Raw genomic sequence first — 22,793 nt, forward strand, 5'->3', positions numbered from 1 at the left:
GGGCGGCGGAGAGGCTTCAGGGGACTCCGCTGGGCATGCGCGAGGCGACTTTGCGCACGCGCCTGGGGAAGCAGCCTTCGAACGGCCCGCTTCTCCCCGGGAGGGGGGGTGTGGTCACGTGGGTCGCGTCACGCTCTCGGGCCAGAGGGGAGGGAGGGGGGGGTCGCCGGAGTGGGGTTTGTTTCCGGAAGTGCCCGCGCTTCTGCTGGGCCTGAGCCGAGGCCTGACCCGGCCCGCGGCTCTCGCTGCTGCTACTGCTGTCGCTGAAGCCGGAGCCGGCCAGCCAGCCGCAGGGATGGAGATAACCAGGAACAGTGAGTCCGCCTGGGGTCGGGGAGAGGGTCAGTGACGAGAGCGCCTCTGAGCATATGCAGAGTGGCCTCCCGCCGCCCCTCCTCTTGGCTGCCCCTCAAGGCAGCCTGAACTTCCTCCCGTGGGGGTGGGGGGAGGCCGAGGAGGAAACCTGACCCCCCCCCCCAGAACAGGTGTGGGGTGGCAGAGGCCCAGATCCTGCCCCTTCCTCTTGCTGCTCAGGCTGCCCCTGATCCCTCCAGGCTGATATTTCCCCCCTCCCTTCCCCCACATCCTTTATAATGCCCCCACCCCCACCACAAAAAACCCACAACACCCCCCCATTCATACCCAAAGGCTCTCCCTTTGCCATTTGCTTTCCCACATTGCCCCCATTTAGTAATGCATTTAATGTATTATATTGTGTTTTCGGTGGTCTGTTTCCTTCCTTCCTTCTCTACCTGTTATTCGATATATATATATATATATAGATACATAGATAGATAGATGTAGATATAGATATAAAGTTATATAGATATTGCATTCCCCCCATTTTATTTTATTTTTCAAAGACACAACCGGCTAGAATATGAGAGGAAATTGAGAGAACTGTGATGCTGAGCACCGTGTGCGTATCTGCAAAAGCCTTTCTCGGTGTCATGGATGGGAGGGAAAGATCTCTCTGTTGTTTTCATCAGCTTAAAAAAAGAGAAGATTATGCTGGAAGGAGAGAATCCGCGGCGATCGTTTCCCAACAGGCTTGTTTTGCGTCGTGGCCATCCACGTGCACCGTGCTGGCTTGCGGTCTGTCGCTGCAGTTATACGTTGTAGTATGCCGGCTAGGATATGATTTATAAGAAGCAGAGGAAAACAGGGAGATGGAAGCAGGAGGAGATCAGTTTCGTTTTCTGCCTGATCTGTAATGCATCGGGCTGGCCACTGTGAAAACAGGATGCTAGACTAGATGGGCCTTTGGCCTGTTTCCACAAGGGCTCTTCTTCTGTGTGTAGGTTTAGTTGTACAGTTGGGGACAATCTGCTCTTATTGGACTGACCACTGGAATGATGGGAGTTGTAGTCCAACAACATCTGGGGACCCACAGGTTGAGAAACACTGGGCTACTGGATCAGGCAAGTGGCCCATTTGGTCCAGCATTCTTGCTTCATCTGATGGTAGAGATAGAACATAGCCATCAGGATTAGTAGCCATTGAAGTAGCCTTCAGATGTGAAGGAAATAAGCAGCTATCCTATCTTTAAAAGACATCTGAAGGCAGCCCTGTTTAGGGAAGGTTTTAATATTTAATGCTGTATTGTTTTTAACACTCAATTGGGAGCCGCCCAGAGTGGCTGGGGAAACCCAGCCAGATGGGCCGGGTATAAATAATAATTTTATTATTATTATTATTAAATTGCTAAGGATTTATTTTCATCCTGTCGGCATCACCTAGATGCATTTCTTTGTGAAATGGAAAAGGTTTTTGCCATTTTCACTATGGAGCTTTTTTAAAATATGTGTTTGAAGGAAAGGATGGTGGGGCAGATAAGAAGGTAATGCAGGAGGTGGGGCATTGCACACTGTCAAATTGTCGCCAGTCATATCACGATGGACGCTGGTCCTGGAACATCTGGTGTGGGTAAAGATGGTCCCTGCATTGTCTGTCCCACGCTAGCTGGAATGGGAGTGCTGATATTTATGCAACTAGAACATAATTGGACAATGGTGGTAATACATACTAACTGCAACCCATGAAAATTCCTAGGTCAGCCTTTCTCAACCTGTGGGTCTCCAGATGTTGTTGAACTACAACTCCCATCACCCCTAGCTAGCAAGGCCAGAGCTCAGGGATGATGGGAGTTGTAGTCCATATGTGCTTTGCCCACTTTCATTTCTTGACATGGTCTGTTTCTTTCTCTCTCTTGTCTACAGATTTTAAGGACAATCTCAGCAAAGTTTATGAAGCTATCGAAGATGCAGACTTTTTGGCTATCGACGGAGAGTTTTCAGGTATGGAGTATTTCATGGAATTCTCTCTTATAATGTAAAGATTATAAGAATTTGCAGCTCCTTGCGGATCGCTGCTCTGGAACATTGTCGCTTATTGATTATGGGGAGGCTGAAGGGGTTTTGGTAAAAGCCGATCATGGGATTTTCCTACATTTTCTGTGTTCTGTCTCTTGGGTGTAACAGAGAAATGATACAATGCGGTACATTTTTAGAGAGGGTGGGAAAGGAATGAGGTACATGGAGATTTCTTTTTTTAAAAAAGAAGTGTTTATTGATTTATAGGCATTTGTAGCCCACCCTTCACCATGTGGTCCCAGAGTGGGTTACGTATTTCAACTTTTGGAAGCTGTATGCTTCTGAATACCAATAGCTGGAAATCGCAGTAGGGGAGAGTGCTGTTGCGCTCAGCTACCGCTTGCATGCTTCCCAATAGACATCTGGTTGGCCACTATGAGAACAGGATTCTGGACTAGTTGGACCATTGGCCTGATCCGGCAGGCTCTCCATATGTTTTTATATCTTCCAACCCTCAAAGGCCTCTGCAGAAAGGCCTGACATCGAAACGGATACAGTGATGAGGCCAAATGTACTTGTGGGTGGGCATCCTATAATCCGGGGCCACCACAGAAAAGGTCCTGTCATGTAGTGCTGCCCTGTGAGCTTCACAGGACAGCAAAATTACCAGCAGCGTCTTCCCTGCAAATCTCAACACTTGGGTGGGTCTATATGGTATGTGGTGTTCCTTGAGATACTTGGGGCCCAAATAATAATAATTTAGGGTGTGATTTAAGCATGCGCTGCAATCATTACAGATTAAATAGCTGCTCTAATGCACCCCTAAGAGACTTGTTCAAACAACCTTTTTATACTTATTAGGAATTAGCGATGGACCATCTGTTAGCGCATTAACGAATGGCTTCGACACACCTGAAGAAAGGTATCAAAAACTTAAAAAGGTAAAAATCTTAAGTCGTTGCGTTACAGTGCTTCATCGGTGAAATATTTTGGACATGGGATTGTGACATCTGTGTGCCAGACAGATTTCTGTCGCTAAGTACAGCGCTGCGGGGAAACATTTCCAATAAATAAAAATTCAGTGTTGCAAACCAGCCATAAAATGTGAATAATAGTCCTCTTTGGGCCACAAGCTTTTATTGGGTCAGGTAGACGGGTTGGTCTTGCTACAATCCTGTGCACGTTTACTTGGGAGTAAGCTCCCTTGAACACAGTGGGACTTGCACAGAAGTGAGTAAACCTGTAAACTTGTGAGGGGGTCTCCACATCCTCAGATATTTTATTGGAGGGCCCAAAGGGACCTGGGCCCCTAGGTGTTGGTCCCTGTGGTAGTGCTGTTGCAACCAGGCCCTGCTTGCAGCCTTCTGATTGATCACTGAGAACAGCAGGCTCTTCTTGCATTCTAATGCGTGCATTTATTCGGTTCTCCCGTGGTTTCTTTAACTGGAAAATAAATGTCCTAAACTTCTTCCCTTTCTCTACATCTTTTGAGAGCTTGAGATATTTCTGCTGTGCATTGTTTATATTGTGTTTAGAAACATCCTGGGGTTTTGTTTTTTCTAGTGACCCACAATACGGTCCTCCAGGTTTTGTTGGTCAGCATCTCTGACCAGTGGCCTTGCTGGCTGAGACTCAAGAGAGCTGAAGTCCAGCAGTATCTGGAGGGTGTTACGTTGAATACTCTGGAGAAATTCTTGATTACTTCATGCATTCATGTACAGTGGTACCTCGGGTTAAGTACTTAATTCATTCCGGAGGTCCGTTCTTAACCTGAAACTGTTCTTAACCTGAAGCACCATTTTAGCTAATGGGGCCTCCTGCTGCTGCCGCGCCGCCGGAGCACGATTTCTGTTCTCATCCTGAAGCAAAGTTCTTAACCTGAAGCACTATTTCTGGGTTAGCGGAGTCTGTAACCTGAAGCATATGTAACCTGAAGTGTATGTAACCTGAGGTACCACTGTACAGTGGTATCTCTGGATGCGAACGGGATCTGTTCTGGAGCCCCATTTGCATCCTTGAAGCAAATGCAACCCGCATCTGCGCGGGTCACGATTCGCCACTTCCGCACATGCGCGTGATGTCATTTTGAGCATGTGTGAGCGGCGAAACCCGGAAGTAACGCGCTCTGTTACTTCCGGGTCGCCACGGAGCGTAACCTGAAAGAGCTCAACCTGAAGCACATTTAACCTGAGTTATGACTGCACAAAGTGCCCAAATTTGGTGGGAAATGTAATTTAGTGACCCTTTAAGTTCCGCTCTGCTCTGGGATTCCTGCGGCTCCTCTGAATGAATAACCTGACTGTTTAGATCTTATTTTTGTCTTGTCACCTCCAGCATTCCATGGATTTCTTGCTGTTCCAGTTTGGCCTTTGCACTTTTAAATACGATCTCACAGAATCTAAGTACGTGGATTTCTTGACTTGTTGATACTTTCAAAGCTTAGCATGTTGATAGCGACAGCCCCATCAACTGACCTCCCAAATCCTTTGCCTTTTCTAGGTACGTTATAAAAACGTTTAATTTCTACATCTTCCCCAAACCTTTCAATAGAACGTCGCCAGATGTGAAGTTTGTCTGTCAGGTTAGTGAGAAGCTCGCTTCATACGTTTTTCCGTTTCCCCCTTCCTTCTGATGCTGTAACAGGGTTGGGTGCAGTTCAAAGCAAAACCTTGCTCTGGGGACCATGTTTTGCGTTCTTCGCCACTTAAAAAAAAATCAACTTTCACTGGATTCAAGTAATGCATTCGCCTTAAAGCTTTTTCTTGTTTTCTCTTCCAGAGTTCAAGTATAGACTTTTTAGCAAACCAGGGATTTGATTTTAATAAAGTTTTTCGCAATGGTAAGCTTCGTTTTTCAACCTGCCATAAAGTGTAAAAAGGTAAAGGTAAAGGTACCCCTGCCTGTACGGGCCAGTCGTGTCCGACTCTAGGGTTGTGCGCTCATCTCACTTAAGAGGCCGGGAGCCAGCACTGTCCGGAGACACTTCCGGGTCACGTGGCCAGCGTGACAAAGCTGCTCTGGCAAGCCAGCACCAGCGCAGCACACGGAAATGCCGTTTACCTTCCCGCTATAAAGCGGTACCTATTTATCTACTTGCACTTAGGGGTGCTTTCGAACTGCTAGGTGGGCAGGAGCTGAGACCGAACGACGGGAGCTCACCCCGCCGCGGGGTTTCGAACCGCCGACCATACGATCGGCAAGTCCTAGGCACTGAAGTTTTACCCACAGCGCCACCCACGTCCCTCTATAAAGTGTATACTCTCCATAATACTGATGTTTCCATAGCTATAACTTCTACTTCCATCTCCCCATTGATTCATCATCTCAATTGCAGTGAGTTTCTTCAGGGTATTTGCCCAGCAAATGAACTGCTTCTAAAGCACCTATAGAATTGCTGCTTCCAACTTTTTTATGCATCTGTAACAATGGCCGTATACTGAAACAATGATTTGGCTTATGTGTTAATGCAAAGCCATTGTTTACAGTGCTATATGCATGAATAGGAAGGATCCTGAACAAAGCTCTCTCCCTCCCACATGGCCAGGAAGACTTTGCTAGTGTTTACTTCATTTTCCCTAATCAGAGTTTGTTGTTAGAATCATAGATTTTGGTTTAGAACTACCTCTGGTCCATTTCTCACCAAGCCAGCTTTAAACCATGAAGCCGGCTTGTTGAGAAACTGACATGGTTATTATTATTTTTTAACCCAGTCTATGGTTCCTATAAAATGACACAAACCAGGATTAGGAGAAACTGGAAGTAAGTCGTTCTGACCATGTGGAAAGAAGTGGGGTGTGTGTGTGTGTGTGTGTGTGTGTGTGTAAGTAAACCCAAGTTTTCATTCGGGCTCTTCCTGCTTGTGTGTGTAACACTAAACAATGGTTTAGCATTGCCTTTCCCAAGCTGATGCCCTCCAGATGTTTGCTTGTTTAATATTACATATATACTCCCACCTTTCCTCCGTGGAGCTCCAGGTGGCACAAATGGCTCCCCTCCTCTCCATTTTATCCTGACAACAGCCCTGTAAGGTAGACCAGGTTGGGAGATGCTGGCTGGCCCAAGGTCACCCGGTGGGGATTTAAACCCTGGTCTCCCAGGTCTACAGTCTAACCACTACATAATATAATAATAATAATAATAAACTTTGATTTATATTCCACCCTCCCCGGCTGAAATCAGGCTCAGGGCGGCTAACATCAAATCTCTAACATTAGTATAAAATCAAACAATAATCTGGAAGGTGTCGGGTTGGGGAAGGTTGGTTTACCGATGCATGAGAACTGGCCTTGTCTGTTCCCAAGTTGCAGTCTTCACCCAATTTCTTTCTCTCTCTCTCTCTCTCTCTCTCTCTCTCTCTCTCTCTCACACACACACACACACACACACACGCTTTGGGCCACAGAAAGCATCACCGTTTTTCTCTCTTTTAAAGGAATCCCTTATTTAAATCAAGAGGAGGAAAGGCAGCTACGGGAGCAATATGACGAAAGGCGATCCCAAGCCAACGGAGTGGGGGCCTTGTCGTACGTGTCCCCCAATGCTTCGAAGTGCCCCGTGACCATTCCAGAGGACCAGAAGAAGTTCATTGAGAAAGTAGTGTAAGTGGAAAAAGCGATGCTCAGAAGTTTTGATGTCCTCAGTAACTCTATTTTGAAACCGATTCAGAGCAGCGATTTTCTGAACTAAGCTGTGTTTCTTTTTAGGGGCTGAATTAATTTATACCAGGATATATATGTGTGTGTGTGATATGTTGGTTTGTGTGTGTGTGTGTGTGTGTGTTTTTGCATGTGTTCCCTCCCTCTCTCTCTCGACTTTCAAGTCATGTTTTACTGACTGGTTCTCTGATGTTCTGAAACATCAACGTAGGGCACACGACCCACAGGGGTGCAATTCGAGAATGAGTTAGACCAAGTTTATGGCCTTTTAGCTTCCTCCACGTGAATAGGAGTTCACTTTTTGAATAGTAAGAAATAATTATATGTCACGGGGGGGGCGTAGTATCAGGATTTTAGAGATGCTTAGGTGGGACATGACAAAAAAAGGCTGGGAACCACTGGTGTAGAGAGAGGAGCCAAGCTTTGCGTGCTGGAGGTCCCCAGCTCAGTCCTCAGTCTCTCCACTTAAATGGGTTTTGGGATTGCATCATCGGACAATCTTCGCTTGGGATCTTGGAGGGCTGTTGCTACAGTTGACTAGGGAGCTGCACTGAGTTGCCTGTCTTTTTAGATCTCACATTGGATGTGTTTGGATGTTGCAATAGACCATTGCTTATGGGGATGCGGATGAGCCTAGGAAAGATCAGGCACTTCCCCTCCTCTTAGTGCCTCTGGTGTAGTTGCGAGAAGGAAGCGTCCGTTTCCATTTTGATTAACTGCAAGTCACCATTTTGTCAACACTCAACAAACTGTGGCTAGCCGTAACTGTAGTTTGTTAGAACCAAACCAACTTCATACCAAATCTTAGTTTAGGGTTTTGGACGAGATGATAAACTGTGTATAACCAAAAAATGAAAGTAAAAGCTGATCTCCTTATGACTGCGTTGGAAGAGAATTGGGAGAGGTGGAGTGTGCAAACCAGAGGCTTATGTACGCTTGTTCCTGTCACAATAAACCATTGTTATGGTAACATCTGGTTTATTGTGATGTCCAAATATAAACATTACATTATTTTAATGGTCAAAACTAACAAGCAGAAAATGCTTGACACTCATAGAATCATAGAATCATAGAATCATAGAATCATAGAATCATAGAGTTGGAAGAGACCACAAGGGCCATCGAGTCCAACCCCCTGCCAAGCAGGAAACACCATCAGAGCACTCCTGACATATGGTTGTCAAGCCTCTGCTTAAAGACCTCCAAAGAAGGAGACTCCACCACACTCCTTGGCAGCAAATTCCACTGTCGAACAGCTCTTACTGTCAGGAAGTTCTTCCTAATGTTTAGGTGGAATCTTCTTTCTTGTAGTTTGGATCCATTGCTCCGTGTCCGCTTCTCTGGAGCAGCAGAAAACAACCTTTCTCCCTCCTCTATGTGACATCCTTTTATATATTTGAACATGGCTATCATATCACCCCTTAACCTCCTCTTCTCCAGGCTAAACATGCCCAGCTCCCTTAGCCGTTCCTCATAAGGCATCGTTTCCAGGCCTTTGACCATTTTGGTTGCCCTCCTCTGGACACGTTCCAGTTTGTCAATGTCCTTCTTGAACTGTGGTGCCCAGAACTGGACACAGTACTCCAGGTGAGGTCTGACCAGAGCAGAATACAGTGGCACTATTACTTCCCTTGATCTAGATGCTATACTCCTATTGATGCAGCCCAGAATTGCATTGGCTTTTTTAGCTGCCGCATCACACTGTTGGCTCATGTCAAGTTTGTGGTCAACCAAGACTCCTAGATCCTTTTCACATGTAGTGCTCTCAAGCCAGGTGTCACCCATCTTGTATTTGTGCCTCTCATTTTTTTTGCCCAAGTGCAATACTTTACATTTCTCCCTGTTAAAATTCATCTTGTTTGTTTTGGCCCAGTTCTCTAATCTGTTAAGGTCGTTTTGAAGTGTGATCCTGTCCTCTGGGGTGTTAGCCACCCCTCCCAGTTTGGTGTCATCTGCAAATTTGATCAGGATGCCCTTGAGTCCATCATCCAAGTCGTTGATAAAGATGTTGAATAAGACCGGGCCCAAGACAGAACCCTGTGGCACCCCACTAGTCACTCTTCTCCAGGATGAAGAGGAACCATTGATGAGCACCCTTTGGGTTCGGTCAGTCAGCCAGTTACAAATCCACTGAGTGGTAGCATAGTCAAGACCGCATTTTACCAGCTTCTTTACAAGAATATCATGGGGCACCTTGTCAAATGCCTTGCTGAAATCAAGGTAGGCTACATCCACTGCGTTCCCTTCATCTACCAGGCTTGTAATTCTGTCAAAAAACGAGATCAGGTTAGTCTGACATGACTTATTTTTCAGAAATCCATGCTGACTATTGGTGATCACAGCATTCCTTTCTAGGTGCTCACAGACTGTTTGCTTAATGATCTGCTCCAGAATCTTCCCTGGTATTGATGTCAGACTGACTGGGCGGTAATTATTTGGGTCCTCTCTTTTCCCCTTTTTGAAAATAGGGACAACATTTGCCCTCCTCCAGTCTGCCGGGACTTCGCCTGTTCTCCAGGAATTCTCAAAGATGACTGCCAGTGGTTCTGAAATCACATCTGCCAGTTCTTTTAATACTCTTGGATGCAGTTCATCTGGCCCTGGAGACTTGAATACATCTAGACTAGCCAAGTATTCTTGTACTATCTCCTTAGTTATTCTGGCCTGTGTTTCCTCTGCTGAATCATTTGCTCCAAATTCTTCAGGTCGGGCATTGTTTTCTTTATCGGAGAAGACTGAGGCAAAGAAGGCATTGAGGAGTTCAGCCCTTTCTGTGTCCCCTGTTTGCATTTCACCATCTTCTCCTCTGAGTGACCCCACTGTTTCTTTGTTCTTCCTTTTGCTACGAACATACCCATAAAAGCCTTTTTTGTTGCTTTTAACCTCTCTAGCAAGCCTGAGTTCATTCTGTGCTTTAGCTTTTCTGACTTTGTGTCTACACGTGCTGGCTATTTGTTTGAATTCCTCTTTGGTGGTTTCCCCCCTTTTCCATTTTTTGTACACATCCTTTTTTAATCTTAACTCAGTTAAAAGTTCTTTAGATAGCCACCCTGGCTTCTTTAGGCACCTTCCATGTTTCCGTCTCATTGGTATTGCCTGAAGTTGTGCTTTTACTATCTCCCTCTTAACAAACTCCCAGCCATCATGAACTCCCTTTCCTTTTAGTATTACTGTCCATGGGATCTCACCAAGCACTTCCCTAAGTTTTATGAAGTCGGCTTTCTTAAAGTCGAGAAATTGAGTCCTAGTATGCTTGGCTGCTCCTTTCCGCTGTATAGTAAACTTCAGAAGAGCATGATCACTCGCGCCTAATGATCCTTCCACTTCTACCCCACTAACCAGGTCATCAACATTGGTTAGGACCAGATGTCATTCAGACTTAACAATTAATTAGGGAATTAAACAATTGTTTAGGGAAGCTTTTAATGTTTGATGTTTTGTTGGAAGCCGCCCAGAGTGGCTGAGGAAGCCCAGCCAGATGGGTGGGGTATAAATAATAAATTATTATTATTATTATTATTATTATTATTATTATTATTATTAATCAAACTTTGGACAGAGCAGCTAACTGAATACTTTCAAACAGGACTAATGCTTCCACCAGGTGGTTTGGGACCTGGGTATCTCTCACTGCTGGACTCAAAACTCCCATCAGCCTCTGCCATCGTGGCCAGTTGTCATAGATGATGGGAGCCAGAGTCAACCCGTCATCTGGTGAATGCAAATGAACCTTGCATATTTCTCTCCCCTTTTCAGAGAAAGGATAGAAGACCTCCTGCAGAAGGAAGAGAGCACAAATTTGGAGCTGGAACCATGCACAGGGTCAGTTCCTCTAAAAACATTGTTGGGGTCTTGGACAGAGTTCATGGCAGGGGTGAGGAACAGCTTCCCCTTAAGACTTTGCCAGGCTGTGGCCCCCAGCATCCCCAGCTGTTGGTCACGTTGGCCTGATGAGAGTTGTTGTACAACAGTATTTGGAGTTCCCTGCCCCTGGTGCAGGGTGGGTGGAGAGAAGATAAAATAAGGAGCCAGTCCTTCCTCTGGAAAGCTTAATCTCTCTATGTCTCTTTCTCTCTCTAGATTCCAGAGGAAACTAATTTATCAGACGCTGAGCTGGAAGTAGGTTTTGTGTTGCATTGCTGCTAACTGTTGCGAAAAGAGAAGGGGTTAGGATAGTGGGGAGGAACTAGATTGAATAAAAAGTTAATTTTATTAGAAAGGTGATTTTGGAAAACTGTTACAAGGTGATACAATGAAATTCAGTTGGGGGGATTTGAGGAATTCGGTTACCATTGTAAAGTGATATAGGTAATTGAAGTAATAATTTTCTTTTGGGTTTACCGTATTTTTCCCTCTATTACACGCAGATTTTTTCTCCTAAAAAGTAAGGGGAAATGTCTGTGCGTGTTATAGAGCGAATGTGTGGTCCCTGGAGCTGACAAGTGTGAGTGAAGGCAAAAATCAGGCAAATATCAAATCGTCCGGAGAAGGGAGGAAAGAGGAAGCTGCTGCTTTCCTGCATTCTGCCTCAGGGTCTTACTGCCCACCCGCTTCTGTTTCCTTACTGTGTTTGCTCAGACGGAACAAAGAGCAGAGAAAACCCCTCCCCTCCAGGCAAGCAGAGTGGAAAACAGATTCCTCTCCGTGGTGCGTCTGGGACTCGAAGGCAACATGCAGGTTGGGGGGGGGGGAGAGAGAGCTGGTTGGCTTGTGGGGGGGGGACTTTTGCCTTCCTTTCCTCCCTCCGGTAAAACCCCTCTCCTGCATTCTTAGCCAGCTGCTTCTCTGCACACCCCTCTCCTTGTCGCTTCTATGTTTTTCCTTCCCTCCCTACTTAAAACGTGGTTCCAATCACGGATCCACATGGATCCTCAGGATCTTTGCATTGAGTCACCCCAAATTCACCATCAGATCACATAGCAATGATCTGATGCAAAAACAGGGCTGCAATGCTGCAAAAACATGGTTACAAAGCACGGATCCACATGGATCCTCAGGATTTTTGCATTGGGTCACCCCAAATTCACCATCAGATCACATAGCATGTCCATGGCTACAGCCTGCACCAAAAAAATCACGCACCCACTGTTTCCTGGGGCTGCAATGGTGCAAAAACATGGTTACAAAGCACGGATCCACATGGATCCTCAGGATCTTTGCATTGGGTCACCCCAAATTCACCATCAGATCACATAGCATGTCCATGGCTACAGCCTGCACCAAAAAAATCACGCACCCACTGTTTCCTGGGGCTGCAATGGTGCAAAAACATGGTTACAAAGCACGGATCCACATGGATCCTCAGGATCTTTGCATTGGGTCACCCCAAATTCACCATCAGATCACATAGCATGTCCATGGCTACAGCCTGCACCAAAAAAATCATGCACCCACTGTTTCCTGGGGCTGCAATGGTGCAAAAACGTGGTTACAAAGCATGGATCCACATGGATCCTCAGGATCTTTGCATTGGGTCACCCCAAATTCACCATCAGATCACATAGCATGTCCATGGCTACAGCCTGCACCAAAAAAATCACGCACCCACTGTTGCCTGGGGCTGCAATGGTGCAAAAACGTGGTTACAAAGCATGGATCCACATGGATCCTCAGGATCTTTGCATTGGGCTACCCCAAACTCACCGTCAAATCACATGTCTGTGGCCGCAGCATGAAGCACAAAAATGATACATCCACTGTTTCATTCAGAATTTTTTTTTCTTGTTTTCCTCCTCTAAAAACTATGTGCGTGTTATGGTCAGGTGCGTGTTATCGAGCGAAAAATACGGTAGTTTAGTTTATTGTAGTGTATTTTTTTTCTTTGTTGTATGTTTTGTTATGTTTTCTTTATGATAAATGTGGAAAATCAACAAAAAATTTTGGGGGAAAAAAGATTGAATAAAAAGCTGTACAGTCATACCTTGGTTTTCAAATTTAATCTATTCAAGGCAAGTTTGATCCTGGAACAGTTCGAAAACCAAGGCGCTGCTTTTGATTGGCTGCAGGAGCGTCCTGCAGCTGATTGGAAGCTGCAAAACCCGCGCCGGACGTTTGGCTTCCGAAAATGGTTTGAAAACCGGAACAGTCACTTCCGTGTTTCGATTGTTTGGGAGCCAAAACATTTGAGTTCAAAGGCGTTAGGCTTCCGAGGTTGCACTATATTTGCCACCACTTTTGAAGGGTAGCACAAAGTGGTCATTTTGTGTTCGATAATCAGTGAACTCAGGAGGACTAGCACCCTGCGCAGTTCAAATGGTAAGCCCTGGTGACCTTTGCTTTCCCACTGGGCTGCCTTTATATAGTCCTTGCCTTCGCAGGGACTCCTGATCCAGCACATTCCCTGAATTCTATCAGCTTATGCAAAACCGACCCCCACACCACCCCCCAAAAAAATTACTCGGACATTAACTCTTGTCTTTCACGGTAGGTTTCCGAAAGGCATCCATGTCGAAACTCAGGAAACGGAGAAGGTGGGTAGGAACGTATTTTGCAAGCTCTCCGTTTAATGCAAACTCTGACTTGGTGAGATTCAGTGGCGCCTGGTGCTCAGTGAGACTCGCAGGGTGGAAGGCAGGGAGAGACAGCAGGATAGGAGCCCATCTGCCCCGGGAGGAGCAAGGCGAGGGCAAGGGGGGCAGGCGCAGGCGATGTCAGGGTCTGCTCCAGTTGGACTCTCCCCTCCTTCCTCCCCCGCTGCCCACCATTTTGCATGTTATATCATTTGCCCTAGTCCTTTGAAATTGTGAGCCGCCTTGGCAGAAAGGCAGTGCGCAATGCAATAGGTAATTGGACCAAGCCAACCATCAGCATCCTTCTCCCTGCTGAGTTCCACAAGGGTAACATGGAGACTGAGGAGGAGGGAACTGACTGACAGGGCCACCTCTAGGGTTGTTGTAGGTAAGAAGGCAAGTGTGTGTTGTGACAGACCAACAACAGGTGGAAGCAAAGCCGAAACCATATTAGCGGATCTCCTCAAGGATTTGTGAGGCTAGAGCAGGGATGGCCAGCATGGCACCTGGGGGTGCAACGACACTTTTCACTTGGTGCTCACAAAGCCTCTGATCTCCAAACTCAAAGAATCATAGAATTGTAGTGCTGCAAGGACCCCAAGGGTCATCCATTCCCACCCCTTGTAGTGCAGGAAACTCAACTCAAGCATCCATGATAGATGGCACTCCAACCTCTGCTTGAACACCTCCAAGGAAGGAGAATCCACCTCCTGAAGGAGACCGTTCCCCTGTCAAACAGCTCCTTCTCTCACAAAGTTCTTCCAGGTGTTGAGTTGGGATCTCCTTCCTTGTAACGTGAAGCCATTGGTTCGAGTCCTACCCTCTAGAGCAGGAGAGAAGAAGCTTGCTCCATGATCCGTGTGGCAGCCCTTTAGATATTTGAAGTTGGCTGTCATATCTCCTCTCAGTCTCCTCTTTTCCAGGCTAAACATACCCAGCTCCTTCAACCGTTCCTCATCTGGCTTGGTTTCCAGACTCTCGTAGCCTCCTTCGTTCTGAGGTTGGGAGGGTAGTTACCTTTCCCCACCCCCACCCTTGACATGTGCATAGAGGTGAAGTAGGAAGTCAGAAGAGTGACGTTCTTTCCCACTTCCTCTTTCACCTCTATGGGCTTTTCTAGGCTCAGATTAATTCCTCTGGATCTGAGTTTTACCTAGAAGCTTTGGAAGAGCCAGGTGTGTACCTGTGCACACTCATGTCTGTGTGGGGGACTGATTCTCGGGGGACAGAGTGACCAGAGAAATTGGTAGCCATGGCAGACCCTCACGTGTGCCCACCAATGCCTCAAAGGTGACTGATAGCCCTAAAGCCTGTGTAGGTTTTCTGCTCCATCTCACATCTTCCTGCAGTAATGCCCCTTTCTCCCCAACTAGAAGGAAAGATACATTATCATTAGCAAAGTGGATGAAGAGGAGCGAAAAAGGAGAGAGCAGCAGAAGCGAGTGAAGGAGCAGGTTTGTGGCTGCATCTCCTTTCCGTTTCAAAAGGGACGAGGGATCTGGGCGGTTGTTGGTTCTGCTGTTTGAGAATCGCAAGGCCAAACCACATTGGAGTGCTAGAACTAGCCTTGCGGCTCATTGGGCCTTCACCCTCTTTTGCTCACGCTGGGATTTCTTGCTTGCAGGAAGAACTCAAAGATGCAGTGGGGTTTTCCCGAGTCGTTCACGCACTTGCAAATTCCGTGAGTTTTGCTGCTTTCTCGGGGGGGGGGGGTTGACTCTATGGTGGGGGGTGCAATTTCCCAACTTGCAGGTGAGAACTTGAGAATCAGTTTCCCTTCTTTAGATAGCATGTCCATCGGAGGTGAGATGTGTTGCAACAAGGCAAGGAGTTTCTTTGGTAGTGACACTCCAGCTATAGCAGGGGTGGGGACCTCAAGGGCCACATTCTGTTACAAGTAAACTTTTGGGGGCCGCATGCCAGCGGCAGGTCCTGGTGCAGAAGTGGGCTGAGAAACTGATGCCCCTCTTACTGTTGGCTACTTTCCAGCCACACAACAACTTACAAACACACACACACATCTCATTCCCATACTAGCACGTAAGATGAATGAATGATCAAGGACCCTTTCCAGCTAGGCAAAAATCACTTGAGGATGGCTATGGAAGGTGTGGCCTGGGAAGATGAAGCAATGCCTATTTAGAGTCCCAAGGGCAAAACAGAAAGGCCTGGGGGCCCCTGGGCCTGAGATCCCAACCTCTGAGCTACGGAAAGCGCTTCTTAGGAAGATATTCCTAGCAGACACACTTTATCTTTTAGGCATGGGATGTGGGTGGCGCTGTGGTCTGTACCACTGAGCCTCTTGGGCTTGCTGATCAGAAGGTCGGTGGTTCAAATCCCCACAACGGGGTGAGCTCCCATTGCTCTGTCCCAGCTCCTGCCAACCTAGCAGTTCAAAAGCATGCCAGTGCAAGTAGATAAATAGATACCGCTGCGGCGGGAACGTAAATGGCGTTTCCATGCACTGCTCTGGTTTCCGTCACGGTGTTCCGTTGCACCAGAAGCGGTTTAGTCATGCTGGCCACATGACCCAGAAAGCTGTCTGTGGACAAACACCAGCTCCCTCGGCCTGAAAGCGAGATGAGCTCCGCAACCCCATAGTCGCCTTTGACTGGACTTAACCGTCCAGCAGTCCTTTACCTTTACCTTTTTTACCTTTGTCTCTTAGGCACCATATATATATATATATATTTATTCGCCCTTAAATATTTTAGATTGTTTTACTTTTATCTGCAGGATGGGTGGGTTTTTTTAGTTTCTGATTTGCATGTAATGTTTTTATTTTAGCAAACCACCTTGGAATTGTTGATAAAAAGGGATGGATAGAAACATTTTTAACAAGTAAAATAAAGTCTCTGTTGTTTCTTAAAAGTCCTGCTGTAGTACAGTACAGTGGTACCTCGGGGTTAAGAACTTAATTCGTTCTGGAGGTCCGTTCTTAACCTGAAATTGTTCTTAACCTGAAGCCCCACTCTAGCTAATGGGGCCTCCCGCTGCCGCCGTGCCGCTGCTGTGTGATTTCTGTTCTCATCCTGAAACAAAGTTCTTAACCCGAGGTACTGTTTCTGGGTTACCGGAGTCTGTAACCTGAAGTGTCTGTAACCTGAAGCGTCTGTAACCCGAGGTACCACTGTAGTGGTATCTTTCTCCGAGTGTCTGTGTGTCTGTGTGACCATGTGGGTGGTCCCTTAACTCATGCCTTTGGGCTTGTGAATGGTTCTTCACAGGGCAAGCTTGTGGTTGGACACAACATGTTGCTGGACGTCATGCATACCATCCACCAGTTTTACTGCCCGCTACCTGAGGTGAGTGGTCCTTGCAGTGTGGCCATCATTTCAAAGGCTGTTCTTCACTTGAACTTGTGCTGCTGTCCTTGAGGTAGCCGATGTGGTCCCCTCAAGATGTTCTTGGACTACAGTTCCCATCAGCCCTAGTCATGCATGGCCAATGGCCAGAGATTATGGGAGTTGTAGTCCGAGAACACCTGGAGGAGACCACACTGGCTTGCCCTTCTCTGTTTAGTCTAGTATCTTGCCTTCCATCCTGAGCAGCCAGAAAGCCCATCAGCAGTGAATTAAGACTACAGCCTCCCTAACTTTTGCTCCCAGTTTAACTGATCTTCAAAAGTGGTACCGCTTCTGAATTTAGTTTCCCGTTTTGCTATCACAGCTAATTGTTGTTCATAGATCTATCCTCCCCAGGAACTTGTCTAATGCTCTGTTAAAGCCATCTGAGCTAGGAGCCATCGCTACATCTTGTGGCAGAAGGTTCCACAAGTTAACGTCATGTTGTATGAAAAAGTTATTTTTGAATCAGAGTTTTAGCTTTATGAGGAAAGGAGAAAAACTTCTCTCCTCACTTTTGGCACACCATGTTGTAACTCCCTTCCCCATTAGTCACCCTTTTCTCCCTTCTTGAAAACTAAAAGGCCCCAAATCTTGTAAATTTTCCTCACATGTGAGTTGCTCCACCTCCCTTATAATTTTTGTTGTCTTTTTCTGACTTTTCCCCACCTCCGCTATATCTTTTTTTGAAATACAGTGAGCAGAACTGTACCCAAGTGGTGTTGTACACAGGTTTGTACATAGACATTACATAATATGGGTACATTCATTTTTGATAAGCCTGTTGCGTGGAATTCACCATAAATAAGCACTGACGCATTTGTACATCCCTTTATTCCTTGTGTGGTGATCATCTTGCTCTGTTTAAATTTTAGGATCTCAACGAGTTTAAAGAACTGGCGACGTGTGTCTTTCCAAGGTAGGCTTATTTTGCCCTGAATTCATAAGTTCATTCCTAGAGGGAATTGCAAGCAAAAATTTGGCCCAGGGAAATATTTTCTTCCCAAGAAAATGAGGCTTTATAGTCTAGCTTCCTGGTTTCAGGAGGGTCAGTTTACACTCTTGGGGCGTTCACACCCATGCATACATCAAGATGAACTGAATTTTGTGATCGGGGGCAGGGGAGTGGAATTGAGTCGTGATGATGCACGGCTCATTCTGCTTTTGCTGCTCAGGAGCCAGGTTGGGGAACTGAAGAGCTCTCCTGGGTATGGAAGCTCAGTCCCACGGCCAGTGGGAGTCCCGCTCTGCCTAACCTCTGGCTTCTCAGCTGTTACCCTTGATTTCCAAGCTCCAATTTGCATCCCTGCAGACTTGGAACTTTGCAATAAATATAAACTATGGGTTCTGACCAGCTCCCAGAACCAAAAACTAATGCCTGTGTGACATAATCACAGGTCCAAAGTTCAGGCAATTGTTGGTAAGGGATGTAGGTGGCGCTGTGGTCTAAACCACTGAGCCTCTTGGGTTTGCTGATCAGAAGGTCAGCGGTTTGAATCCGTGTGACGGAGAGAGCTCCCATTGCTCTGTCCCAGCTCCTGCCAACCTAGCAGTTCAAAAGCATACCAGTTCAAGTAGATAAATAGGTACCGCTGTGGCGGGAAGGTAAATGCCGTTTCCATGCGCTCTGGTTTCCATCATGGTGTTCTGTTATGCCCGAAGCAGTTTAGTCATGCTGGCCACATGACCCAGAAAGCTGTCTGTGGACAAACGCCGGCTCTCTCGGCCTGAAAGCGAGATGAGCGCTGCAGCCCCGTAGTCGCCTTTGACTGGACTTAACAGTCCGTGGGTCCTTTGCCTTTTTAAAAAATTGTTGGTAATTATGGTGAAGCCTTATCCTTGCTCTTTCATTTCATTTCTAGGTTACTGGACACTAAGTTGATGGCCAGCACTCAGCCGTTCAAGGTAACCAGCATCTGCAATAACTAATGGCACTTTTAAAATTAGATATAGCTTTAGTTCAGCCTTCCCTAAGCTGCTCCCTCCTGGATGATTTGGGCTCCCAGTTCTGTATTGCTCTGATGAAGCAAACTGTTAAAGCAACATACAGTACTGCTTTCCCAGCAAAATCACCACTAGGATGTTTCCTGCTCAGCATCAGCTAGGGAAAGATTCCTTGTCATGCTATAGCGAGCTCATTTCTTCAGTACGCATCCCTGCATAGCGAAAAGCACCCCATCAACTTGCAAGGGGGGCAGTATCTGCTAGGCTGCGCTTACAGCTAACAATCCCCAACAAAATTGTAGCTATGCAGGCAAAATAGCTTCTGTTCGCAGGTAATGCACGTGAATGACTTGGATACATTATCCCACTTCCCAAGGATGCTCAATTAAGTCGATGGGATTGAAAAAAGACTCATAAATTAGAACGGAATTTCAACCACTCTTCCATCTTCTAATATATATTGCACTTTCTTTTCTTTTCTTTCTTTCTTTCTTTTTTTTTTTTTTTTTTTTTTTTTTGCTTAATTACATCATCATTAATTTTTTGGATATACAGTCGTACCTTGATTTTCAAACAGCTTAGTTCTCGAACATTTTGGCTCCCAAACGCAAACCCGGAAGTGAGTGTTCCAGTTTGCGAACTATTTTTCGAAGCCGAACGTCTGACAGGTCTTCTGATTGGCTGCAGGAGCTTCCTGCAGCCAATCAGAAGCCATGCTTTGGTTTCTGAATGTTTTGGAAGTCGGACGGACTTCTGGAACAGATTCCGTTCGACTTCTGAGATACCACTGTACAGTGATATCTCGGGTTAAGTACTTAATTCATTCCGGAGGTCTGTTCTTAACTTGAAACTGTTCTTAACCTGAAGCACCACTTTAGCTAATGGGGCCTCCCACTGCTGCCGTGCCACCGGAGCACGATTTCTGTTCTCATCCTGAAGCAAAGTTCTTAACCTGAAGCACTATTTCTGGCTTAGTGGAGTGTGTATCCTGAAGCGTATGTAACCCGAGGTACCACTGTATATGTTCTTGGAGTATGATACAGTGCTGTTTTCATACTTGCTGGTTTAGGCACCCTCTCAAAAATAGGGTTAATGTGTAGAAATCTCACACCTTTTTCAATTTGAGAGGTTGCAACTATCTTTTATCTGGTCCCATGGAATTAATGCTGCTGGCCAGATGTTTGGACTACAACTTCCATCAGCCCCAGCCAGCATGGCCTCCTGAAACATCAGGGGAGGGGGGCACTAGGTGGGGGGGAAGGCTGCAATGTTGAGTGTTTGCTCTGAACTCACTTGGATCTAACCCGTGGCTCACGCTGATCTTTGTTTTTCAGGAAATCATTAACAACACATCCCTTGCAGAGCTGGAGAAGCGTGTAAAGGAGACTCCCTTCAGCCCTCCCAAAGTCGGTAAGGCAACAGAGGGCGTTTTGCACAGCCAGTTCTGGACCACAGGTGGAAAGAGATTGATTAAAATCTAAGGATTCCCTTCTATGCTGGAAAATTCTCGGGGAGAAACTTAAGCTGTACAGAACTGGAGATCTTACTGGTCCAGTATATGTGGGCAAAAGTCACTGCAAGCTTGTCTCCAGTTGCACCGGGTGCAATGATTTTTGTAGCTCTGTTGGCTCTACATTTATGTGTCTGTTGTTCTGGAACCAGCAAAACAATGAGGCTTTTTGAATGGAGACTTGTTGCTCTTTCGAACAGGGCTCCACATCCCAATGTGGCTAAAATACCCCTCCTCCCACGAGGATAACCTGCAGTGAGAGCCAGGTTCAAGGTTCTTGTGTTAATTTACAAGCCCCTTAACAACTTGTGTCCAGAATAATTCAAGGGCCGCCTAATCTATCCTGGCCTGATCACTCAGGTCTTCCATCATTTCGATACTTGCCCTTTCTGTATTGCGTTTCTTGTCTACCACTTAAGAGACGACCGTAGTCGAGTCCTTCATAAATTGTTTAAAGAAAGTAAAAGCAAACCATTTTTCCTTTCCCAGAAAGCGCAGAGGGATTCCCGAGTTACGACACAGCTTCAGAGCAGCTTCACGAAGCAGGTTATGACGCTTACATCACAGGCCTGTGCTTCATCTCAATGGCCAACTTCCTAGGTACTTTTTGTCGTTTGCTCCATCTTGCGCAGTCTGTTCATCCCTGCCTTTTGCCAGCTGTGTCTGATTCTTCTGTGGTGGGGGCATCTTCTCTTTGCTAGGTTCCTTTCTCAGCCCCCCAAAAAGTCACGTGTCTGCCAAATCAAAGCTCATCGAACCTTTTTTCAACAAGTGAGTAACCACTTTTAATTTTTTAAAAACCATGCAAAGGAGAACCCCAGCTTTTGAGTTGAACTTTAACCTGTTGTTCTTTAACACTCCTCTGGCTAAAACAATAAGAAACAGAAGATTGGGAAATGTTTATTGAATACAGGGAGGAAAATTGTGTTTATTTGGAAACGTGGGCAGCATTAAGGTAAATAAAACAGTGCAAATAAGTTTTGATGGATGCAATAATGGAATACTGAATGGTTTAGTTTATATAAAAGATGCAGGGATTTATGTTTTGCAAAATGAACCATGGAAAGAGAAGAAGGGAAGTCATTGACATTTTAAGGTTGTTTCAATGAATAGTCTAAAATGTGAAACAGAAAATTTAAAAAAAATTATAGGGGGTGGAACCAAAACTAATAACAATTTATCATTTATATGCCACTCATATGATGGGTTGCCCCAGCAACTCTGAGTGGCTCTCCCCCCAAATTGTAAAAGCACAAAACAGCATCACACGTCAAAAACTTCCCTAAACAGGGCTGCCTTCAGATGTCTTCTAAAAGTCAGGTAGTTGTTTATTTCCTTGACATCTGACTGAAGGGCGTTCCACAGGGCGGGCGCCACCACCAAGATGGCCCTCTGCCTGGTTTCCTGTAGCCTCACCTTTTGCAATGAGGGAACTGCCAGAAGGCCCTCAGAGCTGGACCTCAGTGTCCGGGCTGAACGGTGGGGGTGGAGACGCTCCTTCAGGTATACTGGGCCGAGGCCGTTTTAAAGGTCAGCACCAACACTTTAAATTGCACTTTGAAACATGCTGGGAGCCAATGCAGTTCTTTTAGGACTTCCCTGTTCTTGTTTTGCAAACCTCCAGACCTCTCTTGGAGGAGGCACACAGAGAAGGGCCTCAGATGATTATCTCAGGGTCCAGGTCAGTTCATATGGGGAGAGCCGGTCCTTGAAGTATTGGAGTCCTGAGCAGCATATGGCTTTATAGGTCAAAACTAGGACTTTGAATTGAGCTTGGAAACTGGATCATGCAAGTGACTCTCTCTCTCTCTCTCTCTCTCTCTCTCTCTCTCTCTCTCTTTCTTTCTTTCACTTCAGACTGTTTCTGATGCGGGTGATGGACATCCCATATCTCAACTTGGAAGGACCAGACCGTAAGTGCTCTTTTCACCTTTCACGTTCCCTCTTCATAGAATCGAACCAGTGCAAAACTTCCTCTTGCCCAGTAGTAAGCTGAGGCAGAAATTATTTCAGAGGTGGGGACCTCCAGTCTGCAGGCCTAAAGTTAAGCCTGCCAGGCCATTTTCAACAAGCCATGCCCCCTTTCCACCCCAAGTGCCATAGATGATGTCCAGTGCGAGAAGGTCCAAGCCCTGGCTGCTGCAGGGGAAAGATTGTGAGAGTAGTCCAAGCCCACTCCCAATTCTCCCTTTGCAAGCACAATTTGTCACTTTCTGAATTTGGTGTCTTTTCTGTAACCCTGTGACAAAAATTGAGAACTCCGTTTTGTGCTGGAGAATCAGTAAAGGGACCCCTGACCATTAGGTCCAGTCATGGCCGACTCTGCGGTTGCAGCGCTCATCTCGCTTTATTGGCCGAGGGAGCCGGCATACAGCTTCCGGGTCATGTAGCCAGCATGACTAAGCCGCTTCTGGCAAACCAGAGCAGCGCACGGAAACGCCGTTTACCTTCCCGCCGGAGTGGTACCTATTTATCTACTTGCACGTTGCCGTGCTTTCGAACTGCTAGGTTGGCAGGAG

At 46.3% G+C, this 22,793-nt stretch overlaps 1 protein-coding gene across 2 annotated transcripts in view; it reads left to right on the forward strand.

Moving 5' to 3' along the window:
* Positions 1-148: 148 nt before the first annotated feature.
* Positions 149-22,793, forward strand: part of PARN (poly(A)-specific ribonuclease) — a 51,892-nt gene continuing 29,247 nt past the window's right edge. For both annotated transcript variants that reach the window (XR_014541507.1, XM_083585757.1), the window contains exons 1-19: positions 149-314; positions 2,220-2,297; positions 3,174-3,253; positions 4,647-4,714; positions 4,812-4,893; positions 5,091-5,151; positions 6,745-6,910; positions 10,724-10,789; positions 11,048-11,086; positions 13,395-13,437; positions 14,850-14,930; positions 15,101-15,157; positions 16,704-16,781; positions 17,696-17,739; positions 18,683-18,725; positions 20,099-20,174; positions 20,764-20,874; positions 20,976-21,045; positions 22,132-22,187. Coding sequence is in view for 1 of the 2 variants with exons in the window: in XM_083585757.1 (XP_083441883.1) it covers positions 296-314; positions 2,220-2,297; positions 3,174-3,253; positions 4,647-4,714; positions 4,812-4,893; positions 5,091-5,151; positions 6,745-6,910; positions 10,724-10,789; positions 11,048-11,086; positions 13,395-13,437; positions 14,850-14,930; positions 15,101-15,157; positions 16,704-16,781; positions 17,696-17,739; positions 18,683-18,725; positions 20,099-20,174; positions 20,764-20,874; positions 20,976-21,045; positions 22,132-22,187 (1,318 nt within the window). In the remaining variant the exon portion in view is untranslated. The remainder of the gene's footprint in view (positions 315-2,219; positions 2,298-3,173; positions 3,254-4,646; positions 4,715-4,811; positions 4,894-5,090; positions 5,152-6,744; positions 6,911-10,723; positions 10,790-11,047; positions 11,087-13,394; positions 13,438-14,849; positions 14,931-15,100; positions 15,158-16,703; positions 16,782-17,695; positions 17,740-18,682; positions 18,726-20,098; positions 20,175-20,763; positions 20,875-20,975; positions 21,046-22,131; positions 22,188-22,793) is intronic.

The sequence above is a fragment of the Podarcis filfolensis genome (assembly GCF_964270895.1).
Source record: "Podarcis filfolensis genome assembly, chromosome: 14".
NCBI classification, from domain to species: domain Eukaryota; kingdom Metazoa; phylum Chordata; class Lepidosauria; order Squamata; family Lacertidae; genus Podarcis; species Podarcis filfolensis.